The 25,015-nt window shown below is 45.5% G+C and overlaps 1 protein-coding gene across 2 annotated transcripts in view; it reads right to left on the minus strand.

Annotated features, from left to right (window-relative positions):
- Positions 1–25,015, minus strand: part of SCAF1 (SR-related CTD associated factor 1) — a 210,739-nt gene that overhangs the window by 42,999 nt on the left and 142,725 nt on the right. For both annotated transcript variants that reach the window (XM_063942567.1, XM_063942566.1), the window contains exons 9-10: positions 2,806–3,066; positions 2,310–2,438 (exon numbers count right to left, since the gene is read on the minus strand). In XM_063942567.1, coding sequence (XP_063798637.1) covers positions 2,310–2,438; positions 2,806–3,066 — 390 coding nt within the window. The remainder of the gene's footprint in view (positions 1–2,309; positions 2,439–2,805; positions 3,067–25,015) is intronic.

Here is a 25,015-nt window from a genome sequence, read left to right on the forward strand (position 1 = left end):
AGGGGAGCGCCCTGCATCTCCAGCAATGCGAGCCGCGGCCGGGACCAGGCTCCGCCCCCTTTCCATATTCAACTTCAACCAGGGCAGAGCAAATGCAGCGGAGAGCGCCCCGCATCCCCCCGGCAACGCCAGCCGGGGAGCGGGGAGCCCGCTGCGCAAAGCGGGAGCAAGCTCCGCCCCCTCCTGCCATAGCGCCCCCACTCAAATTCAAGTAAATACAGCGGGGAGTGCACCGCACCCCCCCAAACTCCGCCAGCCGCGGCCGGGGAGCCAGTCATACAGAGCGGGAGCAAGCTCCGTTCCCTCCCGTCATGGCGCCAATACTTAAACTTAACTAGCTCAGGAGAGTGCTGAGCCCGCTGTTCTAAAACTGCCAAGGCGCTGGGGGAGGAGGAGAGAGAGAGAGGGAGACAGGCAACACTCAGATTAAACCGTATTGGAGAGATACCTGGGCATTTCTTCCCAGCATAAACAAAAAACAGGTCCCCAAGATGCATACAAGCATTCTGCCATATACAGATGCATGGCATTCCTCTGTGGACACCTATACTATGTACTACAGTGCACCATGGGGACGTTCTCATATTCAGCAAGATCAGATAATCACACTGACCACAGGTGTACGCTGGGGCCCTTATCTGAGTGGTATCCCCGTGCTGGCCTGTGAGCTGCGGCCGGGAACGGCTGAGAGCGGGAGAGGCGCGCGGGGGGGGGGGGGGGGGGGCGCGTTTGTACTCACCGCTGCTTGCAGGATCCCGATGGAGTGGCCGCATGCAGCGGTGTCCAGCCTCTGCCGACGGAGTGGCCCCGACATGCGCCACACGCAGCGGTGTCCGGCCACTCATACTCACCGCTGCCGTGCTGCCGGAATCTTCTGCCGACGGAGCGGCTCCGACACGCGCCGCGGTGTCCGGCCAGTCTCCGGAGAGCTTAGTGTCTCCTTCAGCCGGGGCCCATCCCGAGCAGTACGCAGCTGCGATGGGACCCCGCCGGCAGCCTCCCGCGGTGCAGACTGGCAGTGGCAGAGCTGCCAGTCTGTGAGTGCAAGAAAGAAAAATAAAAAAATAAAAATTCACCAGAGCAGTCCAAAGAGTGAACCAGCTCCCTTGGGCACTAAACTAAGACTGGCTTGGAGGGGGGACATAGTAGGGGAGGAGCTAGTCACATGGTTATAAATTTAAAGTGCCAGCTCCCAGTTACTGCCTACTATATCTCCCCATTGTATCTGCACTCCAGTGGCCCCTAGTGGATGAAGGAGAAAAATGTATTGCAGGGCCTAATAGGTGGGGAATGAGGGGCATTTTACATTGCTTGATCTGGGAAGTGTGTTCCTCCTCAGTCGGTGCCATCTTCCCACTGTGAAGTGCCATCTTCCCAAAGTTGCCAAACTTCCCTAAAGTTCACTGGGGGGGGGGAGGGGGGGGGCTGGCGTGGATCCAGGCCCCTCCGGCAAGCCTGGGCCTGTGTAACTAGTAACCCCTCCCACAGATGCCAGTGGTTGTAGGCACATTGGCACAACATCCAGAGACCGCTTCTGTTATTTGAACAAACAAATCTGGACACAGCCCATGTGGACAGACACCATTACTAGGGCCATCTTAACAGTACTGTAGGCCCTTGGAAAAGCAAAGTACTGGGGCCCCTACACACCCATTCACAGGAACAAATAAAGAACATGACCCTCCTGCAGTCCTGCTCTGTCTCCCCACATGCTTTCATACAGTGAATAGCTGTCAACACTCTGATTGGTGGATAGCTCCAGCCATTCACCAATCAGCATGCTAACAGTTACTCACAGTCTGGCTGCAGGCTGGGAGGAGGTAGAGTATGCTGCCTGGCCACTCTGATAGTATGTATTCACAGAGAGAGTGGCCGGACAGCATTCTCTATCTGCCTCCCAAGAAGCTACGGGGGCACCAGTCCAGGGGAAAGATGCCCGCCGACTCAGCTTGAAGGTCCTTAAAATTGTGGGGTCCTGGGTATCTGCCCAGTGTGCCTATCCATTACGATGGCCCTGCCCATTACTACGTATTTGGCTTTTCCAAAGGGACTGAAGTGTATTAGAACCCTGTTATTGCAACCAATTACTGTAATGTTTATGTATGTAGACACTGCATTTATTTTGAAGTGAATGGTCCCTATTAAAGTTCAATAAGAGACGTGTACTGGAACGATGGACAGTGCTAAAAGGCCTCTGTGTGTTCGCTTGAGGCCTGTGTTCTAGCACAACACAGGCCAAATTACATTATATTACCCAGAACTCTGTCCCAGGTTAATATGTACATGGGACTGTACATAGACCAACTCACCTTATGGACAGCCTTTCGCAGTATATCTTTATAATCTTCCTTGGTGATCTCTTTCCTCTGATAATACGGTTTAATTGCCAGTTTCACTTCCTCTACAGCTCTCTCCTGTGTGTGCAGCTTTTTCAGGTACTATAAACAAAAGAAAAATACATTGCAAAATGCTCATAGAACATAGTGATGCCAATAGAACTAGTGATCTCTGGAGAACCATTGGAACAGCTTACGTCATCAGTTCTTCATGCTGCCATGGTGATGAAAATAACAAAGCAGCCAATAGTGCTTTCAGACTTTCAACCAATGAGGATTATTTAATAAATTCTAAGCCACGGCAACCACATAAGCCATTAGCTTTTACTGACCTAAGGTTAATTAGACAATGAAAGCAAATATCTGGTTGCTATAGATCAGAGCACATTTTGCACTGAAATGAAACGTTAGTAAATGAACCCTCAAAACAATTGTAAATTGTTAGCAATTATGAAATCGTCACGGATACCTTGTCAGTGTCTCCTCTTCCGTCGGAACTTGTGCTGCCATCCCGTTTACCCAGATCGGCAAGAGATATAGTGTTGAAGAACGAGCTGGATGTGGGACCGGGGAGAGCCTGTCCAGTTGGAGTAGGGGGGCTTGAGTTGCTGCTGAGGGGTAGACTACCATGAAGATGGTATGAGGGAAGTGAATGGCCAATAGACGATAAAACGCTAGGTGGTGGAGGTTGGCTAACCAATGAGGTAGAAGGCTGGCTTTGACTGAGGATCTGTTGGGGAAAATAGAACAATGTAAATTCCTAACACTATATACGTTCTTAAACTAATTAAAATGCCCCTACGTTTCTAAAAAAACCCAAAACAAAACACAGGCACACCCATACAACGGTTTTTCATTAGACTAAATATTTCAACCCTTGCTAAATAGTGGTTCCTTTCTCCCACCTAAACCAGGCCAATGGCTTATCAGGAAAAACAAGATTTACGGTAAGAACTTACCGTTGTTAAATCTCTTTCTGCGAGGTACACTGGGATCCACAAGGATTCAATCGGGGTGTAGAGTAGGATCTTGATCCGAGGCACCAACAGGCTCAAAGCTTTGACTGTTCCCAAGATGCACAGCGCCGCCTACTCTATAACCCCGCCTCCGTGCGCAGGAGCTCAGTTTCGTTAACCAGCGCAATGCAGTAGCAGGTACCAGAGACGACAATCGCTCGTAGCCAAGTACACCACACACTCACCACAGGAGAGGGTGTCAGCGACTATGCCATACCAACCCAAAGAAGCTAAGTGCGTCAGGGTGGGTGCCTTGTGGAGCCCAGTGTACCTCGCAGAAAGAGATTTAACAACGATAAGTTCTTACCATAAATCTCATTTTCTGCTGCGGGGTACACTGGGCTCCACAAGGATTCACATCGGGGATGTCCTAAAGCAGTTCCTTATGGGAGGGGATGCACTGTAGCGGGCACAAGAACCCGGCGTCCAAAGGAAGCATCCTTTGAGGCGGAAGTATCGAAGGCATAGAACATAATGAACGTGTTCCCAGAAGACCACGTAGCCGCCTTGCACAATTGTTCAAGGGTCACACCACGATGGGCCGCCCAAGAAGGTCCAACCGACCGAGTAGAATGGGCTTAATGGTAGCAGGAACCAGATGACCAGCCTGTACATAAGCATGTGCAATCACCATTCTAATCCATCTGGCAAGAGTCTGCTTGGAAGCAGGCCAGCCACGTTTGTGAAAACCAAACAACATGAAAAGAGAATCAGATTTCCTAATGGAGGAAGTTCTCTTCACATAGATACGGAGAGCTTGTACTACATCCAAAGACCGCTCTTTGGTAGACAACTCAGGAGAATTAAAGGCCGGAACCAAAATCTCCTGGTTAAGGTGGAAGGAAGACACCACCTTGGGTAAATAACCTGGCTGTGTTCTAAGAACCGTCCAGTCACGATGAAAAATCAAATGGGGAGACTTACAGGATAAGGCACCCAAGTCCGAGACCCTTCTAGCTGAAGCAATAGCCAGCAAGAATAACACCTTAAGTGAGAGCCACTTTAGGTCAGCAGAGGTTCAAATGGATACTCTTGCAAGGCCTCCAGTACCAAGGGGCCACAGGAGGTACATAAGGAGGCTGAATCCGCAACACGCCCTGAGTGAATGTATGACCATCCGGAAGGGTAGCAATCTTTCTCTGAAACCAAACAGACAAGGCAGAAATGTGAACCTTGAGGAAGGCCAGACGAAGGCCTAAATCCAGGCCCTGTTGCAGGAAGGCCAACAGCTTGGCCGTGCTAAACTTGAAAACGTCATGATTGTGAGACGCACACCAAGTCAAGTAAGCATTCCAGACCCTGTGGTAAATCCGAGCAGAAGCCGGCTTACGGGCCTTCAACATAGTTTGAACGTCCGCCTCAGAAAAACCCTTGGCCCTCAGGACGGAAGCTTCAAGAGCCATGCCGTCAAAGCCAGACGGGCCAAATCCTGGTAAACACAAGGGCCCTGAACAAGGGGGTCTGGTCGTTGTGGAAGTAGAAGGGGACGAACTAGCGAGAGGCCCTGAAGATCGAAGAACCAGTGCCATCTGGGCCACGCCGGAGCGAGCAGAAGTTGGCTTCCTCCTTCTTGCTTGAACTTCCGTATTACCCTGGGCAGGAGTGACACCGGAGGGAACATGTACGGCAACCGAAAGTTCCATGTAATTAACAGAGCATCCACGAACGCTGCTTGAGGATCCCTTGTCCTTGCTCCGAAGACCGGAACCTTGTGATTGTGTCGAGACGCCATCAGGTCCACATCTGGAAGGCCCCACGTGTCCACGAGAAGTTGAAACACCTCTGGATGGAGGCTCCATTCTCCGGCGTGTATGTCCTGACGACTGAGAAAGTCCGCTTCCCAGTTGAGGACCCCCGGAATGAACACTGCGGATATGGCCGGCAGATGGCGTTCTGCCCACTGAAGAATCCGCGATACTTCCCTCATTGCCATGCGGCTTCGAGTGCCGCCTTGATGGTTTATGTACGCCACCGTGGTGGCGTTGTCCGATTGTACTTGAACAGGGCTGTTCTGTATTAGATGCTGGGCCATTGTCAACGCATTGAACACTGCCAGCAGTTCCAGAATATTTATCGGGAGTAGAGACTCCACTTTGGTCCACCGACCCTGAAGAGAGTGTTGTTCCAACACCGCGCCCCAACCCCTTAGACTAGCATCCGTCGTCAGAAGGACCCAGTTGGATATCCAGAAGGGACGGCCCCTGCTCAATCGTTGGTCCTGAAGCCACCAGCTCAGCGACAGGCAGACCTCCGGAGACAAGGAGATCATGTGAGATCTGATCTGGTGAGTCAGGCCGTCTCACTTGGTCAGAACTAACTTCTGCAGAGGGCAAGAATGGAATTGAGCATACTCCACCATGTCGAAAGCCGACACCATGAGACCTAGTACTTGCATAGCCGAATGTATCGACACTTGCGGACGAGATAAGAAGCATCGAATCCTGTCCTGAAGCTTCAGGACTTTCTCCTGAGACAAGAAACATAGAATTTGACGGCAGATAAGAACCACTTGGCCCATCTAGTCTGCCCCTTTTTTATTTTATCCTTTAGGCAATCTCAACCCTTTTTTAACCTTAATTCTTTGTAAGGATATTCATATGCCTGTCCCAAGCATGTTTAAATTGCCCTACAGTCTTAGCCTCTACCACCTCTGATGGGAGGCTATTCCACTTATCCACTACCCTTTCTGTGAAGTAATTTTTCCTTAAATTTCCCCTGAACCTCCCCCCCTCCAGTCTCAATGTATGCCCTCGAGTTCTAATACTTCTTTTCCTGTGAAGAATGTTTCCCTCCTGAACTTTGTTAAGACCCTTGATATATTTGAAAGTTTCTATCATGTCCCCCCTTTCCCTTCTCTCCTCCAAACTATACATGTTTAGCCTTTCCGGGTAAGTATTGTGATGTAGGCCATGCACCATTTTAGTTGCCATTCTTTGTACACTCTCTAATGTATTTATATCCTTCTGGAGATAGGGTCTCAAGAACTGGACACAGTATTCCAGATGGGGCCGTACCAATGACCTATACAGTGGCATTATCACTTCTTTTTTCCTGCTACTGATTCCTCTCCCTATGCAACCAAGCATCTGACTTGCCTTTCTCATTGCTTTGTTGCATTGCTTTCCTGCCTTCAAGTCACTTGAAATAGTGACTCCTAAATCTCTTTCCTCCTCAGTAGTTTCCATTATAGTACCCTTGATACTATACTTAGCCTTTGGGTTTTTGAGACCCAAGTGCATGATTTTGCATTTTTTAGCATTAAACTGTAGTTGCCACGTTCTTGACCATTTCTCAAGCCTACCTAGGTCATTAATCATTTGTTTGACCCCTCCCGGTGTGTCTACCCTGTTGCATATCTTTGTATCATCTGCAAAAAGGCATATCTTCCCTTCAATACCATCTGCAATGTCACCAACAAAGATATTAAAGAGAACTGGACCAAGTACAGATCCCTGGGGTACTCCACTGGTAACATTTCCCTCCATAGATTGCACTCCATTAACTACGACTGTCTGTTTCCTATCCTGCAACCAGGTTCTTATCCATTTAACTGATTTATAATCCACCCCCAGGCTTTCAAGTTTATTTAGCAGTCTGCGATGTGGGACAGTGTCAAATGCCTTACTAAAGTCTAGATATGCTACATCTACAGCTCCCCCTTGATCTATTATTTTCATCACAGAGTCAAAAAAGTCAATAAGATTTGTTTGGCATGATCTCCCACCAGTAAATCCATGCTGTTTTGGATCCTGTAAGTTGTTTGATTTAAGATATTCCACTACTCTTTCTTTTAATAGTTTTTCCATTACTTTCCCTACTACTGATGTAAGGCTTACTGGTCTGTAGTTACTTGCTTCTTCCTTGCTTCCACTTTTGTGCAGTGGAACTACATTTGCTCTTTTCCAGTCCTCTGGAATAGCACCTGTATTTAGTGACTGGTTAAATAATTCTGTTAAAGGTGTAACCAGAACATCTTTTAGCTCTTTGAGTATCCTTGGGTGTATCCCATCTGGTCCCATTGATTTATCCACTTTTAGTTTTGAAAGTTCTGTTAGGACCTTCTGCTCTGTAAATGTATTTTCATCTACCTTATTTTTATGAATGTCCTTGCAACTTAACTGTGGCCCCATCCCTTCTTCTGTAGTAAATACTGAGCAAAAATAATTATTTAGGTGATCTGCTATTGACTTGTCTCCCTCCACCAAATGCCCACTCTCTGTCTTAAGTCTTATTATTCCTCCATTTGATTTTCTCCTTTCACTTATATACTTAAAAAAAAGTTTTGCCCCCTTTATCTACTGACTGGGCCATTTTCTCCTCAGCTTCTGCCTTTGCACGTCTGATCACTTTCTTAGCATCCTTACGTCTGTCCAGATGCACCTCTTTGTCGTTATTATTTTGAGTCTGTTTGTATTTCCTAAAAGCCATATTTTTTGCTTTCACACTAGTTGATACTTCTTTTGTGAACCACACTGGCTTCCTTTTCCTGGTGCTTTTCCTAACCATTTTGATACAAAGGTCTGTTGCACTTAGCATTGCACTTTTCAGTTTTTTCCACCTCTCCTGCACTCCTTCCAAGTTCCTCCAGTCTGCCAATGAATCACTTAAACATCTCCCCATTTTTGCAAAGTCAGCATTTCTGAAATCCAACACCTTTGTTTTTGTGTGACAGGAGTTGGATCCTGTCTTTATACTAAACCATACTGCTTGATGATCACTGGATCCCAGGTGCTCACCCACATATATATCAGATATCCTATCACCATTTGTAAGAATTAGATCTAATATTGAGTCTTTGCGAGTGGGCTCCCTCACCAATTGCTTGAGAGATGCTCCCTGTAAGGAATGTAAAAATTTGCCACTTGTAGCTGAACTTGCAAAAGACCCCTCCCAATTTACATCAGGTAAATTAAAGTCTCCCGTGATTATGACTTCTCCCTTAAAAGCCATTTTAGAGATGTCCAACAATAGGTTCCTGTCCAAATCCTGCCCCTGGCCTGGTGGTCTATAGATCACCCCAATGCGAATAATGTCCTTCTTCCCAGTTTCTATGGTGACCCAAAGGGCCTCAGTTTTGGCTTCAATATTTTGTATTAAAGTAGCATTTATGCTTTTTTTTCACATACATTGCTACCCCTCCTCCTATTCTTCCTATTCTTTCTTTCCTAAATAAATTGTATCCTGGTATAGCTAAGTCCCAGTCATGATTCTCACTGCACCAAGACTCTGTAATTGCCACAAAATCCAGGTTATCCCTTGTCATTATTGCAATTAGCTCTGGAATTTTGTATCCTAAGCTCCTAGCATTTGCACACATAGCTTTAAGAATTTTGTCTGTGCATTTGTTATTAGTAGCCATGTCCAGAGCGTACAAAATAAATGACAAGTTTAAAGTTGAAATTACCTGTTTGGGGATGTTGCTCAGTATTTGTTTTCTTTTACTAATCAGTAATCATATTCTGTCCTTTACACCATGACTACACCTTACTAAATATAAAGATATAGTACACCTGACCACAATGGTAAATGTTCAAAGGAGGTAAACACCAGTCAGTATGCAATAATAAAATGTTTCACCGAGCAACTTCCCCACACATGCAATGACATTTATAAGAAATCATTACATCAAGAAACATACATAAGTTTGCCTAAGAGAGAACTGTAGTGAGCAGATTGGGGATGCCTTTTCATAGGTTTGTAAAAACAGATAATATGCATAAGATGAATTACATACTTTTGAGGCATTAAAGCAGTCCTTTTGTGGTAGTGTTGGTGTGTTGATGTTTCCCTTCTGTTTTCCTTCGGTTTAACGCAGGTATAACGCTATTTTTATAATAACACTTTTATGTCAGCACTTCTATGTAAGTACGACCAGCCGATGGCTATCCAGCCGTATACTAGACTTCAAATAGGAACAATATCCATGTGAATGCAATGATTGCAAACTCCACCCAATACATCCCCCCTTTAAGCTAAGGCCATAAATTAGCTTAGAAAAACAGACATTACATACCAATAAGGCAGCCAACTATATCTTTACAAAGAGAAAAACAAACAAAACAAAAAAAACTAGCTTTTTCAATATACCTAGACTATTCAATCATGATATTCATTTGACATAATCAGCAAATGCAGTACAACTTGCTGGGATGTGTAGTTCCACGAATCATACCTAGACTATTCAATCATGATATTCATTTGACATAATCAGCAAATGCAGTACAACTTGCTGGGATGTGTAGTTCCACGAATCATACCTAGACTATTCAATCATGATATTCATTTGACATAATCAGCAAATGCAGTACAACTTGCTGGGATGTGTAGTTCCACGAATCATACCTAGACTATTCAATCATGATATTCATTTGACATAATCAGCAAATGCAGTACAACTTGCTGGGATGTGTAGTTCCACGAATCATACCTAGACTATTTAATCATGATATTCATTTGACAATCAGCAAATGCAGTACAACTTGCTGGGATGTGTAGTTCCACGAATCATACCTAGACTATTCAATCATGATATTCATTTGACATAATCAGCAAATGCAGTACAACTTGCTGGGATGTGTAGTTCCACGTATCATACCTAGACTATTCAATCATGATATTCATTTGACATAATCAGCAAATGCAGTACAACTTGCTGGGATGTGTAGTTCCACGAATCATACCTAGACTATTCAATCATGATATTCATTTGACATAATCAGCAAATGCAGTACAACTTGCAGGGATGTGTAGTTCCACGAATCATACCTAGACTGTTCAATCATGATATTCATTTGACATAATCAGCAAATGCAGTACAACTTGCTGGGATGTGTAGTTCCACGAATCATACCTAGACTATTTAATCATGATATTCATTTGACATAATCAGCAAATGCAGTACAACTTGCTGGGGTGTGTAGTTCCACGAATCATACCTAGACTATTCAAGAACAACCGTTGGTTGTGAGTGTCCAATAACGCTCCCAGATGTAACATGCACCGAGCAGGAACCAGGGAGGATTTCTTCCAGTTGATCAGCCACCCGTGGGCTTTCATGCACTGGACCGTCAGATCGAGATGACACAGGAGAAGTTCTGGGGAATTTGCCAGGATCAACAAATCGTCCAAGTACGGTGGGATCCTGAACACTTGACGGCGGAGTGTAGCCGTCATGACCGCTATTACTTTGGTGAAAACTCGGGAAGCCGTTGTCAAACCAAAGGGTAACGCCCAAAATTGGTAATGGAGGTTGCCCACCGCAAACCTGAGGTACTGCTGATGAGACACAGCAATAGGAATATGCAGGTAGGCATCCTGTATGTCCAGGGAGACCCTAAAGTCCCCAGGCTCCAAGGCCAGAACAATAGAGCGCAGAGTTTCCATAAGAAACTTGGAGACCCGCACATGCTTGTTCAAGGACTTCAGATTGAGAATGGGCCGCGAGGACCCGTTCGGTTTCGGGACAAGGAACAGCGGTGAATAGTACCCCTTGCCTCTCTGAGCTAGAGGCACCTGTACCACCACTCCTGTAGTCAGGAGGGAATGTACCATCAAGTGCAAAGTGTTTGCTTTTGCCGGATCCAGAGGCACATCTATCAGGCAAAATCGATGAGGGGGACAATTCTTGAAGGGTATGGCGTAACCTCGAGTGACGACTTCTCTTACCCAAGTATCTGAAGTGGTCTTCAACCATTCCTGGGCAAAACCTAGAAGTTGGCCCCCCCACCCTGTGATCCCCCAGAGGGAGGCCCGCCCTGTCATGCGGCAGGCTTGTCAGTTTTGGAAGCAGGCTGACGGGCAGCCCGGGCATGCTTTGGTCTGGGCTTTGCAGGTCTGGAAGCACGAGCTTGTTTTGGGTACGCCTGACCTTTTGCTTTACCTGGAGGACGAAAGGGCAGAGGGAAAGTACTTTTAGCCTTCTGTGCGGAAGGAGCCGTACTAGGTAGGCAAGCTGTTTTAGCAGTAGCCAGATCAGCCACAATCTTATTGAGGTCTTCTCCAAAGAGAACGTCTACCTTGAAAGGAAGCACCTCCAGGGTTTTCTTGGAATCCATATCCACCGACCAGGATCTCAACCAAAGTATACGTCTGGTCAAGACGGACGTAGTAGCAGCCTTGGCCGCCAGTATCCCGGCATCGGAGGCCGCCTCCTTAAGGTACAGAGAAGCCGCGGTAATATTCGAGAGACATTGTCGAGCATGCTCAGATGTGTTGGAAGGCAGTTCTGCCTCAAGCTCCTGAGCCCACGCCTCAACAGCTTCAGCAGCCCATGTCGCTGCAATGTTTGGCCTATGCACAGCCCCCGTTAGGGTGTAAACCGCTTTTAAACAACCCTCCACACGTCTATCAGTCGGTTCCTTCAGAGAGGTGATGGTAGTTACTGGCAGAGCAGAGGAAACTACCATGCGCGCCACATGAGAATCTACAGGTGGAGGAGTTTCCCAATTCTTACATATCTCCGCAGAGAGAGGATAGCGAGCCAACAGTCTCTTATTTGGTGTGAATTTTGTCCCCGGATTTTCCCAGGATTCCTGACGTATGTCAACCAGGTGTTCAGAATGAGGTAAAACTTGTTTAACCACCTTCTTACGTTTAAACCTAGAGACAGCCTCAGGCTCATCAGACACCGGAAGGATGAGCCTACATGCCTCAATCAAATCCGGGACATCCACCAATGATTTCCCTTCCCCATCAGAAACATCTGAGTCAGTGTCTGTGGGATCAGTATATGCACCATCCTCCTCAGAGGACGTGTCTGGGATAGCAGTGGATTGGGTGGAGATAATGGCCCTTTTAGAAGACGACTTAGTCTTAGGCGGGCGAGAGTGACACTTAGATTTAGTCAATGACCGGTTCAAATGCTGTAACTGAGTGGAGATTTGATCTGCCCATGGCGGATTAATAGCAGGGACCATAAACTGCTGCATTGGCACAGGTGGTCCCACAGGGGGTGCCAATTTAGTTACAAGCGTATTTAACAGCGTGGAAAAGGTAGCCCAAGGTGGCTCCTGTGATGCCCCCGATGCTACAGACCCACTGGGGGGTAAGGAACCTCCTGAACCTGAACTCTCAGCTGCCATATTTTCCTCCAACACGTCTGCGACATCACCACCACGCAATGTGGGAGAAGCCCCAGCTCCGTTGCCACGTGTAGCTGACATACTGATGTGCACAATATCGGGCAACCTGGTACAAGACTTAGCAGCTATATACCTAGCAAATACTCTCAGTGCAGTGTGACTGTGTCAACACAAACCGGGAGTTCGAGATTTTATATATATATATATATATATATATATATATATATATATATATATATATATATATATATATATGTAATCCAGAATGACCTGGCACTCACACGCCCTTTAGAAGCTGTAATTTGCTCACGGTGCCTTCCCTCCAGGTAGCAGCCCAGGGACATACAGGAACAGAATGGGCGGCACTCAGAGTCTTGAGATTAGTGAAAAAAGTGCAGCGACTTTATTTGTCAACTAGACATGATCAACGTTTCGGGGTCGCAGCCCCGTCGTCAGGATAAGTGACAGTGACAGTTTGTGATGTATAAATACCTTAGTCATAGGATGACTCCTCCCGCCAGCTCAGCCATCGCCGCCTGGATTCCGGCCGCATCGCTCCGGAAGTGACGCAGCGCCGGTCCGTCCAGCTGACGCTGTGAACAAGGTTGCCATAGTTACTTGTAAACAGTGATATTAAGTGAAGCAGGAAAACATTCAATCCTGTAAAGCGTGTAACAGTATAACATATTCTGTAACAACCTGAAAGTGAAAAGTGCCAAATACAAAACAAATACACAGTGAGAAAACATGTAAAAGCAAACGTGTCATATACAGAATATCATTATTGCTAAAATCGTGTTATTACTAAAATAGAACCAAGTTCATGTGAATCCTTCCACTTCAATGTTAAACCTTATACAAAAGATAGATATCCCTCCTTAAAGACCTAATAGGGTATATACTAGATGCGAGACTACACTTGCTAATAATCAAATAATTTCTGTACATTACAAGTGTCAACATGTGAAACTGGAAAAAAGTGTCACTCTCTTAAATGATTTACAGAAAGCATCTCAAGTTGAGGGAATCATTGAGACCATTGGGGTGGATGGTATTTAGTCTATAAATCCATCTTGTCTCTAGCTGTAACAGGTTTTTTTTTTACCTATCCCCTCCCCTTAGTGACTTGGGCACGTGATCGATTATTTTATATCTGAGTGTGGCCATGCTATGTTTGGCCTTAGCAAAGTGCCTAGCCACCGGTTGCTCACTGTCCCCTCTCTTAATGGCCTCTCGTATGGCATATCTATGTTGTGCCATGCGTGTCTTGAAGGCACAGTCCGTCTTGCCCACGTTAGATAGTCCGCACGGACATGTGAGGAGATATATGACAAATTTAGAATCACAGGATAAAGGGTATAATATATTAAATGTTTTACCTATGTGTGGATGTCTAAATTTGTCACCTTGGGTGAGGTAACTGCATGTAGTGCAACCACTACACCGGAAACATCCCTGTTTCTTGCTCAGATAGTGCATTTTAGGCTTCTCAAACTCAGAGATATTAGTTTTGACAACATAATCTCTAATGCTCCTGTTTCTAGTGTGTCTCACTAACAGTTTAGAATTAAATACTTCACCTAGCTCTTTATCCGAGGCCACTATGGGCCACAGTTGTTTCGCCCTTTTAGATAGATACGTACTACTCGAGTTGTATTGAGTGACCCATGGGAACCTACCATCAAGAAGTTTTTTATTATTGGGTCTCAGTAATTGTTCCCGTGTAGATTTGAGGGCTTTAATTTTGGCTTTATGTAGATCTCCTATAGGATAGCCTCGTTCCAAATTTTTTTTGGTCATTTTGGTCAACTCTAGGTCCCTAGTGTCAGGATCACTGTTGATCCGACACACCCTTAAATATTGGGAATATGGTAAACTTGAGATAGTTGCCCGTGGGTGGAAGCTATCGAATTTAAGGAGATTATTTCTGTCTGTCGGTTTGACATAAAGTGATGTATTAATAACTCGTGCTAGTATGGGAATTTTTACATCAAGAAAGTTAATAGCAAAGGTATCCATTGTGGCTGTAAATTTGACTGGGCTAGAAGATTGATTATGGCCTTCTATGATATCTTGTAATTGACCCTGTGACCCAGTCCACAGGATAAGTATGTCATCTATGTATCTAAGATATACTCCTAGATGGCAAGCTATTAAGCTATCTTGCAAAAACAGATCTTTTTCCACTTCCCACATGTATGTGTTCGCGAACGATGGGGCCACAGCGGACCCCATCGCACACCCAGTGCGTTGAATGTAATACCTTTTGTCATAAAGGAAAAAATTATGCATCAAAGTAAATTGTAACAATTCCAGAAAAAATTCAATATGTGGACCTTTCTATAACGGGTTGTTAGTAATGAGGCGTCTCACTGCTTCCACTCCAGCCGCGTGTGGTATACACGTATACAGGCTGGTTACATCTGTTGAAGCCAAGATAGTGTGTGGAGGAAATACTCCCAATGCATCCAGTTTTCTTAGGAGCATGGAAGTATCTTTGAGATGAGTACTCGTATGTTGGATACAAGGTTGCAAATATGTGTCACAATAGACTGCCAATGGTTCACATAAGGACCCCTGGGCCGATACAATGGGCCTACCTGGGGGATTATGTGGATCCTTGTGCAGTTTAGGAATGCAATAAAAGATGGGTACCACTGGACAATCTCTAGAAAGAGATTTGGACAAAGAGGCAGAAATAATACCTTCAGTTACTGCCCTGGTTAACAATAAATCAAGTTCTTCTTTGAAGGCATTAGTAGGATCAGATTGTAAACAACCGTAGGTCTCTTGATCAGAAAGTAGCCTTTCACATTCCTTTTTATATTGAGCTATGTCTAACACTACTATGCCTCCCCCCTTATCGGCATTCCTAATAATAATGTCCCGTCTTTTGCCCAGATCCTTAAGGGCCTTGAATTCTTCCCTGGACATATTAGGATGTGGCTTAGCACAAGGTTCTTTATCCAACGTTTCCATCATCCTGTTAAATGTCCTTATAGATGGATTGAGTGAGCTAGGCTCAAATGTAGATTTGCTTAATTGACTCACCTGAGCGGGGGTGTCTGAAGCAAATGATGCACTTTGTCCTGGTGGTATTTTGTGGAAATATTCTTTAAGTTTGAGAGCTCGTGTCAATTTAAATGTCTCTATCTTCCATTGCATTGGGTCAAGAGAGTTGGTGGGTATAAACCCTAAACCCTTACTTAGCACTTTATTCTCCATTGGTGTCAAGTCCTTTGAAGATAGATTGAATATTAATTGCGACCCCTCCTTGGCGGTTTGGAGTTTGCTCTGAGACCTTGCCTTCCTCCTCGTCTGTCCCCCTCGCCTTGTGAACGCCCTCCTCTTCCAGCGGCTATGGCCCTGGTACAGAATATGTTATACTGTTACACGCTTTACAGGATTGAATGTTTTCCTGCTTCACTTAATATCACTGTTTACAAGTAACTATGGCAACCTTGTTCACAGCGTCAGCTGGACGGACCGGCGCTGCGTCACTTCCGGAGCGTCGCGGTCGGAATCCGGGCGGCGATGGCTGAGCTGGCGGGAGGAGTCATCCTATTACTAAGGTATTTATACATCACTAACTGTCACTTATCCTGACGACGGGGCTGCGACCCCGAAACGTTGATCATGTCTAGTTGACAAATAAAGTCGCTGCACTTTTTTCACTAATCTCAAGACTCTGAGTGCCGCCCATTCTGTTCCTGTATGTCCCTGGGCTGCTACCCGGAGGGAAGGCACCGTGAGCAAATTACAGCTTCTAAAGGGCGTGTGAGTGCCAGGTCATTCTGGATTACATATACAAATTGGATCCTGGCAGAGGATTCCTAATTTTGGACCAAGGCACCGCGACATCCCTACCGTTTATTCAGGACAATTTCCATCCGCATCACATTTCACAGGGCGGTAGCACTAATTTGCACAAGCACACAGCACTTTTTCATCAGCAAGTTTTGCACACCTTCCACAGTCAAAGATGACCACAATGGAAGAAAGGGCTATAGAAGGAGCTACACATTTTTTACAGTGTGACAAGCTTCTCAGAGGCTGAGGCGGAAAATATTCTGTTTAAGACTTCAGTATTTGAATCAGATTGTGCTGCTACTAATGAAGATCTCTACAAAGATCTATTGAAATTGCGCAAACGAGAAATTGACTACCAATATCACGGCATGACTTTATCGGACTATTTCAGGGCTAAACAAATTCCGAGGGGTTTCCGCATACATAACATGCCCACTATTGGGAGGTATGACGTGTCATTTTGCAGAAAATGGATATCCGTGCTAAATAGGTGCTCAATGGATCTCCTACTGCTAGTCATAGAAGAAGCGACACGTGAAATGAATTGCACCACGCAGAAAATAGAGACATTCACAGCGGGACAACGTATTTCAGCATCCTCGCCCCCTGAATGGCTTGCCAAATTGGAAGTAGAATTGGAACAATACAAAACCAACCTAATCAAGTTCAAGAAGCAGAAGCTGATACGGGTACAACAGGACTACTCTCAGCACAGAGTCTACTCCTGGTTATCCAATAGCACTGTGAGACAGACCCCAGGGCACCAACAATTTACCAGACGACGAGAGCAACGTCCAACATACTCAAGCACCTCGGCAAGTGAGGTGGATAACATCACCCCGGGACATAATCAACAAATGGAAGAAGTCCCTTTAGGGGTGCGTACCAGGGCCATAGCCGCTGGAAGAGGAAAGCGTTCACGAGGCGAGGGGGACAGTCGAGGAGGAAGGCGAGGTCCCAGAGCAAACTCCAAACCACCAAGGAGGGGTCGCAATTAATATTCAATCTCTCTTCAAAGGACTTGACACCAATGGAGAATAAAGTGCTAAGTAAGGGTTTAGGGTTTATACCCACCAACTCTCTTGACCCAATGCAATGGAAGATAGAGACATTTAAATTGACACGATCTCTCAAACTTAAAGAATATTTCCACAAAATACCACCAGGACAAAGTGCATCATTTGCTTCAGACACACCCGCTCAGGTGAGTCAATTGAGCAAATCTACATTTGAGCCTAGCTCACTCAATCTGTCTATAAGGACATTTAACAGGATGATGGAAACGGATAAAAAACCCTGTGCTAAGCCACATCCTAATATGTCCAGGGAAGAATTCAAGGCCCTTAAGGATCTGGGCAAAAGACGGGACATTATTATTAGGAATGCCGATAAGGGGATAAGGGGGGGAGGCATAGTAGTGTTAGACATAGCTCAATATAAAAAGGAATGTGAAAGGCTACTTTCTGATCAAGAGACCTACGGTTGTTTACAATCTGATCCTACTAATGCCTTCAAAGAAGAACTTGATTTATTGTTAACCAGGGCAGTAACTGAAGGTATTATTTCTGCCTCTGTCCAAATCTCTTTCTAGAGATTGTCCAGTGGTACCCATCTTTTATTGCATTCCTAAACTGCACAAAGATCCACATAATCCCCCAGGTAGGCCCATTATATCGACCCGGGGGTCCTTATGTGAACCATTGGCAGTCTATTGTGACACATATTTGCAACCTTGTATCCAACATACGAGTACTCATCTCAAAGATACTTCCATGCTCCTAAGAAAACTGGATGCATTGGGAGTATTTCCTCCGCACACTATCTTGGCTTCAATAGATGTAACCAGCCTGTATACGTGTATACCACACGCGGCTGGAGTGGAAGCCTCATTACTAACAACCCGTTATACAAAGGTCCACATATTGAATTTTTTCTGGAATTGTTACAATTTACTTTGACGCATAATTTTTTCCTTTATGACAAAAAGTATTACATTCAACGCACTGGGTGTGCGATGGGGTCCGCTGTGGCCCTATCGTTCGCGAACACATACATGTGGGAAGTGGAAAAAGATCTGTTTTTGCAAAATAGTTTAATAGCTTGCCATCTAGGAGTATATCTTAGATACATAGATGACATACTTATCCTATGGACTGGGTCACAGGGTCAATGACAAGATATCATAGAAGGCCATAATCAATCTTCTAGCCCAGTCAAATTTACAGCCACGATGGATACCTTTGCTATTAACTTTCTTGATGTAAAAATTCCCATACTAGCACGAGTTATTAATACATCACTTTATGTCAAACCGACAGATAGAAATAATCTCCTTAAATTCGATAGCTTCCACCCACGGGCAACTATCTCAAGTTTACCATATTCCCAATATTTCAGGGTGTGTCGGATCAACAGTGATCCTGACACTAGGGACCTAGAGTTGACCAAAATGACAAAAAAAATTTTGGAACGAGGCTATCCTATAGGAGATCTACATAAAGCCAAAATTAAAGCCCTTAAATCTACACGGGAACAATTACTGAGACCCAATAATAAAAAACCTCTTGATGGTAGGTTCCCATGGGTCACTCAATACAACTCGAGTAGTACGTATCTATCTAATAGGGCGAAACAACTGTGGCCCATAGTGGCCTCGGACAAAGAGCTAGGTAAGGTATTTAATTCTAACTGTTAGTGAGTCACACTAGAAACAGGAGCATTAGAGATTATGTTGTCAAAACTAATATCTCTGAGTTTGAGAAGCCTAAAATGCACTTTCTGAGCAAGAAACGGGGATGTTTCCGGTGTAGTGGTTGCACTACATGCAGTTACCTCACCCAAGGTGACAAATTTAGACATCCACACACAGGTAAAACATTTAATATATTATACCCTTTATCCTGTGATTCTAAATTTGTCATACATCTCCTCACATGTCCGTGCGGACTATCTTACGTGGGCAAGACGGACTGTGCCTTCAAGACACGCATGGCACAACATAGATATGCCATACGAGAGGCCATTAAGAGAGGGGACAGTGAGCAACCGGTGGCTAGGCACTTTGCTAAGGCCAAACATAGCATGGCCATACTCAGATATAAAATAATCGATCACGTGCCCAAGTCACTAAGGGGAGGGGATAGGTCAAAAAAACTGTTACAGCTAGAGACAAGATGGATTTATAGACTAAATACCATCCACCCTAATGGTCTCAATGATTCCTTCAACTTGAGATGCTTTCTGTAAATCATTTAAGAGAGTGACACTTTTTTCCAGTTTCACATGTTGACACTTGTAATGTACAGAAATTATTTAATTATTAGAAAGTGTAGTCTCGCATCTAGTATATACCCTATTAGGTCTTTAAGGAGGGATATCTATCTTTTGTATAAGGTTTAACATTGAAGTGGTAGGATTCACATGAACTTGGTTCTATTTTAGTAATAACACGATTTTAGCAATAATGATATTCTGTATATGACACGTTTGCTTTTACATGTTTTCTCACTGTGTATTTGTTTCTTATTTGGCACTTTGCACTTTCAGGTTGTTACAGAATATGTTATACTGTTACACGCTTTACAGGATTGAATGTTTTCCTGCTTCACTTAATATCACTGTTTACAAGTAACTATGGCAACCTTGTTCACAGCGTCAGCTGGAAGGACTGGCGCTGCGTCACTTCCGGAGCGACGCGGACGGAATCCGGGCGGCGATGGCTGAGCTGGCGGGAGGAGTCATCCTATGACTAAGGTATTTATACATCACTAGCTGTCACTGTCACTTATCCTGACGACGGGGCTGCGACCCCGAAACGATCATGTCTAGTTGACAAATAAAGTCGCTGCACTTTTTTCACTAATCTCAAGACTCTGAGTGCCGCCCATTCTGTTCCTGTATATATATATATATATATATATATATATATATATATATATATATATATATATATATATATATATATATATATATTTATATATAGGGTGACTATAAATCACAAGTAAAAAATAAGATTTTACTCACCGGTAAATCTATTTCTCGTAATCAGTAGTGGATGCTGGGAACTCCGAAAGGACCATGGGGAATAGCGGGCTCCGAAGGAGGCTGGGCACTCTAGAAAGATTTATGACTACCTGGTGTGCACTGGCCCCTCCCACTATGACCCTCCTCCAAGCCTCAGTTAGGACACTGTGCCCGGACGAGCTGACATAATAAGGAAGGATTTTGAATCCCGGGTAAGACTCATACCAGCCACACCAATCACACCGTACAACTCGTGATACTATATCCAGTTTGACAGTATGAAAACAACTGAGCCTCTCAACAGATGGCTCAACAATAACCCTTTAGTTAGCAATAACTATTTACAAGTATTGCAGACAATCCGCACTTGGGATGGGCGCCCAGCATCCACTACGGACTACGAGAAATAGATTTACCGGTGAGTTAAATCTTATTTTCTCTGACGTCCTAGTGGATGCTGGGAACTCCGAAAGGACCATGGGGATTATACCAAAGCTCCCAAACGGGCGGGAGAGTGCGGATGACTCTGCAGCACCGAATGAGAGAACTCAAGGTCCTCCTCAGCCAGGGTATCAAATTTGTAGAATTTTGCAAACATGTTTGCCCCTGACCAAGTAACAGCTCGGCAAAGTTGTAAAGCCGAGACCTCTCGGGCAGCCGCCCAAGATGAGCCCACCTTCCCTGTGGAATGGGCTTTCACTGATTTAGGATGCGGCAGTCCAGCCGCAGAATGCGCCTGCTGAATCGTGTCACAGATCCAGCGAGCGATAGTCTGCTTAGAAGCAGGAGCACCCAGCCTGTTGGGTGCATACAGGATAAATAGCGAGTCAATTTTTTTTTTTTTTTTTTACTCTAGTCGTCCTTTCAAGGCCCTGACTACGTCCAGTAACTTGGAATCCTCCAAGTCCCTAGTAGCCGCAGGCACCACAATAGGTTGGTTCAAGTGAAAAACTGATACCACCTTAGGGAGAAACTGGGGACGAGTCCTCAATTCTGCCCTCTCCATATGGAAAATCAGATAAGGACTTTTATATGACAAAGCCGCCAATTCTGATACACGCCTGGCCGAAGCCAAGGTCAATAACATGACCACTTTCCGCGTGAGATATTTTAGATCCACGGTTTTTAGTGGTTCAAACCAATGTGATTTTAAGAAAACTCAACACCACGTTGAGATCCCAAGGTGCCACTGGAGGCACAACCGGGGGCTGAATATGCAGCACTCCTTTTACAATGTCTGAACTTCAGGTACTGAAGTAAATTCTTTCTGGAAGAAAATCGACAGAGCCGAGATCTGTATCTTAATGGAGCCTAATTTTAGGCCCATAGACACTCCTGCTTGTAGGAAATGCAGAAATCGACCTAGTTGAAATTCCTCTGTTGGGGCCTTTTGTGGCCTCACACCAAGCAACATATTTCCGCCATATGCGGTGATAATGTTTTGCAGTTACATCTTTCCTGGCTTGAATCAGCGTAGGAATGACTTCCTCCGGAATGCCCTTTTCCTTTAGGATCCGGCGTTCAACCGCCATGCCATCAAAACGTAGCCGCGGTAAGTCTTGGAACAGACAGGGCCCCTGCTGCAGCAGGTCCTGTCTGAGCGGCAGAGGCCATGGGTCCTCTGATATAATTTCTTGAAGTTCTGGGTACCAGGCTCTTCTTGGCCAATCCGGAACCACGAGTATCGTTCTTACTCCTCGCCTTCTTATTATTCTCAGTAACTTTGGTATGAGAGGCAGAGGGGGGAACACATAAACCGACTGGTACACCCACGGTGTTACCAGAGCGTCCACAGCTATCGCCTTAAGGTCCCTTGACCTGGCGCAATATCTTTTATAGCTTTTTGTTGAGGCGGGACGCCTTCATGTCCACCTGTGGCCTTTCCCAATGGTGTACAATCCTTTGGAAGACTTCTGGATGAAGTGTGGAAGTCGTGTTTGCTGAGAAGATCTGCTTCCCAGTTGTCCACTCCGGGAATGAACACTGCTGACAGTGCTAACACATGATTTTCCGCCCATCGGAGAATCCTTGTGGCTTCTGCCATCGCCATCCTGCTTCTTGTGCCGCCCTGTTGGTTTACATGGGCGACTGCCGTGATGTTGTCTGATTGGATCAGGACCGGCCTTTTGAAGCATAGGCCTTGCCTGACTCAGGGCATTGTAAATGGCCCTCAGTTCCAGAATATTTATGTAGGGAAGTCACCTGACTTGACCAAAGTCCCTGGAAGCTTCTTCCATGTGTGACTGCCCCCCAGCCTCAAAGGCTGGCATCCATGGTCACTAGGACCTAGTCCTGTATGTCGAACCTGCGGCCCTCTTGAAGATGGGCACTCTGCAGCCACTACAGTAGAGATACCCTGGTCCTTGGAGACAGGGTTATCAGCCGATGCATCTGAAGATGTGATCCGGACCACTTGTCTAACAGGTCCCCCTGAAAAGTTCTTGCATGGAACCTGCCGAATGGGATTGCTTCGTAGGAAGCTATCATTTTTCCCAGGACTCGCGTGCAATGATGCACCGATAACTGTTTTGGCTTCAGGAGGTCTCTGACTAGAGATGACAGCTCCTTGGCTTTCTCCTCCGGGAGAAACACCTATTTCTGGTCTGTGTCCAGAACCATCCCCAGGAACAGTAGACGTGTCGTAGGAAACAGCTGTGTCTTTGGACTGTTTAGAATCCAACCGTGCTGTTGTAGCACTTTCCAAAATAGTGCTACCCCGACTAGCAACTGCTCCTTGGACCTCGCCCTTATAAGGAGATTGTCCAAGTACGGGATCATTAAAAACTCCCCTTTTTCGAAGGAGTATCATCATTCCGGCCATTACCTTGGTAACACCCTCGGTGCCATGTACAGTCCAAACGGCAGAGTCTGGACTTGGTAATGGTAATCCTGTACCACAAATCTGAGGTACTCCTGGCGAGGATAGTAAATGGGGACATGCAGGTAAGCATCCTTGATGTCCCGGGATACCATGTAATCCCCCTCGTCCAGGCTTGCAATAACCGCCCTGAGCGATTCCATCTTGAACTTGAATTTTTTTATGTATGTGTTCAAGGATTTTAAATATAAAAAAAGGTCACACCGAACCATGCGGTTTCGGTACCCCAAACCGTGTGGAATAGTAACCCCGTCCTTGTTGAAGTAGGGGCACCTTAAGTATTACCTGATGGGAATACAGCTTATTAATTGCCTCTAGCACAGCCTCCCTGCCTGAGGGAGTTGTCGGCAAGGCATATTTGAGGAAACGGCGGGGGGAATACATCTCGAATTCCAGCTTGTACCCTTGAAATACTACTTGAATGAAACAGGGATCCACCTGTGAGCGAGCCCACTGATCGCTGAAATTTTTGAGACGGTCCCCCACCGTACCTGGCTACACCTGTGGAGCCCCCGCGTCATGCTGTGGACTCAGAGGAAGCGAGAGAAGAATTATGATTCTGGGAACAGGCTGACTGGTGCAGCTTTTTCCCTCTTCCCTTGTCTCTGTACAGAAAGGAAGCGCCTTTGACCCGCTTGCTTTTCTGAAGCCGAAAGGACTGTACCTGATAATACAGTGCTTTCTTAGTCTGTGAGGAAAACTGAGGTAAAAATATTTCTTCCCAGCTGTTGCTGCGGATACGAGGTCCCAGAGACCATCCCCAAATAATTCCTCACCCTTATAAGGCAGAATCTCTATGCGTCTTTTAAAGTCAGCATCACCTGTCCAGTGACAGGTCTCTAATACCCTCCTGACAGAATGGACATTACATTCATTTTGGATGCCAGCCGGCAAAATATCCCTCTGTGCATCCCTCATATATAAGACGACGTCTTTAATATGTTCTCATGTTAGCAAACTAGTATGTTTGACAGGGTCACCGACCACGCTGCAGCAGCACGCTCTGCAGGTTTCAGTCTAGTACCTGAGTGTGTAAAAACAGACTTCAGGATAGCCTCCTGCTTTTTATCAACAGGTACCTTCAAAGTGGCCGTTCCTAAAACGGCAGTGCCACCTATTTTGACAACCGTGTGAGCGCCTTATCCACCCTAGGGGATATCTCCCAGCGTAACTTATCCTCTGGCGGGAAAAGGTACGCCATCAGTAACTTTTTTGAAATTACCAGTTTCTTATCAGGGGGAACCCACGCTTCTCACACACTTCATTCATTCATCTGATGGGGGAACAAAACACTGCCTGCTTTTTCTCCCCAAACATAAAAAACCCATTTTTAGAGGTTAATGTCAGAAATGTGTAACACATTTTTTATTGCCGGGATCAAGTCACGGATGTTCCTAGTGGATTGTGTATATGTCTCAACCTTGTCGACACTGGAGTCAGACTCCGTGTCGACATCTGTGTCTGCCATCTGAATGAGCGGGCGTTTTTGAGCCCCTGATGGCCTTTGAGACGCCTGGGCAGGCGCGGGCTGAGAAGCCGGCAGTCCCACAGCTGTTACGTCATCCACCCTTTTATGTAAGGAGTTGACACTGTCGGTTAATACCTTTCACCTAACCATCCACTCTGGTGTCGGCCCCACAGGGGGCGACATCACATTTATCGGCATCTGCTCCGTCACTATATAAGCCTCCTCCTCAAACATGTCGACACAGCTGTACCGACACACCGCACACACACAGGGAATATTCTGACTGAGGACAGGACCCCACAAAGCCCTTTGGGGAGACAGAGAGAGAGTATGCCAGCACACACCAGAGCGCCATATAATGTGGGGATTAACACTATAACTGAGTGAATTTTCCCCAATAGCTG

This window comes from Pseudophryne corroboree, chromosome 10 (genome assembly GCF_028390025.1).
Source record: "Pseudophryne corroboree isolate aPseCor3 chromosome 10, aPseCor3.hap2, whole genome shotgun sequence".
NCBI classification, from domain to species: Eukaryota; Metazoa; Chordata; class Amphibia; order Anura; family Myobatrachidae; genus Pseudophryne; species Pseudophryne corroboree.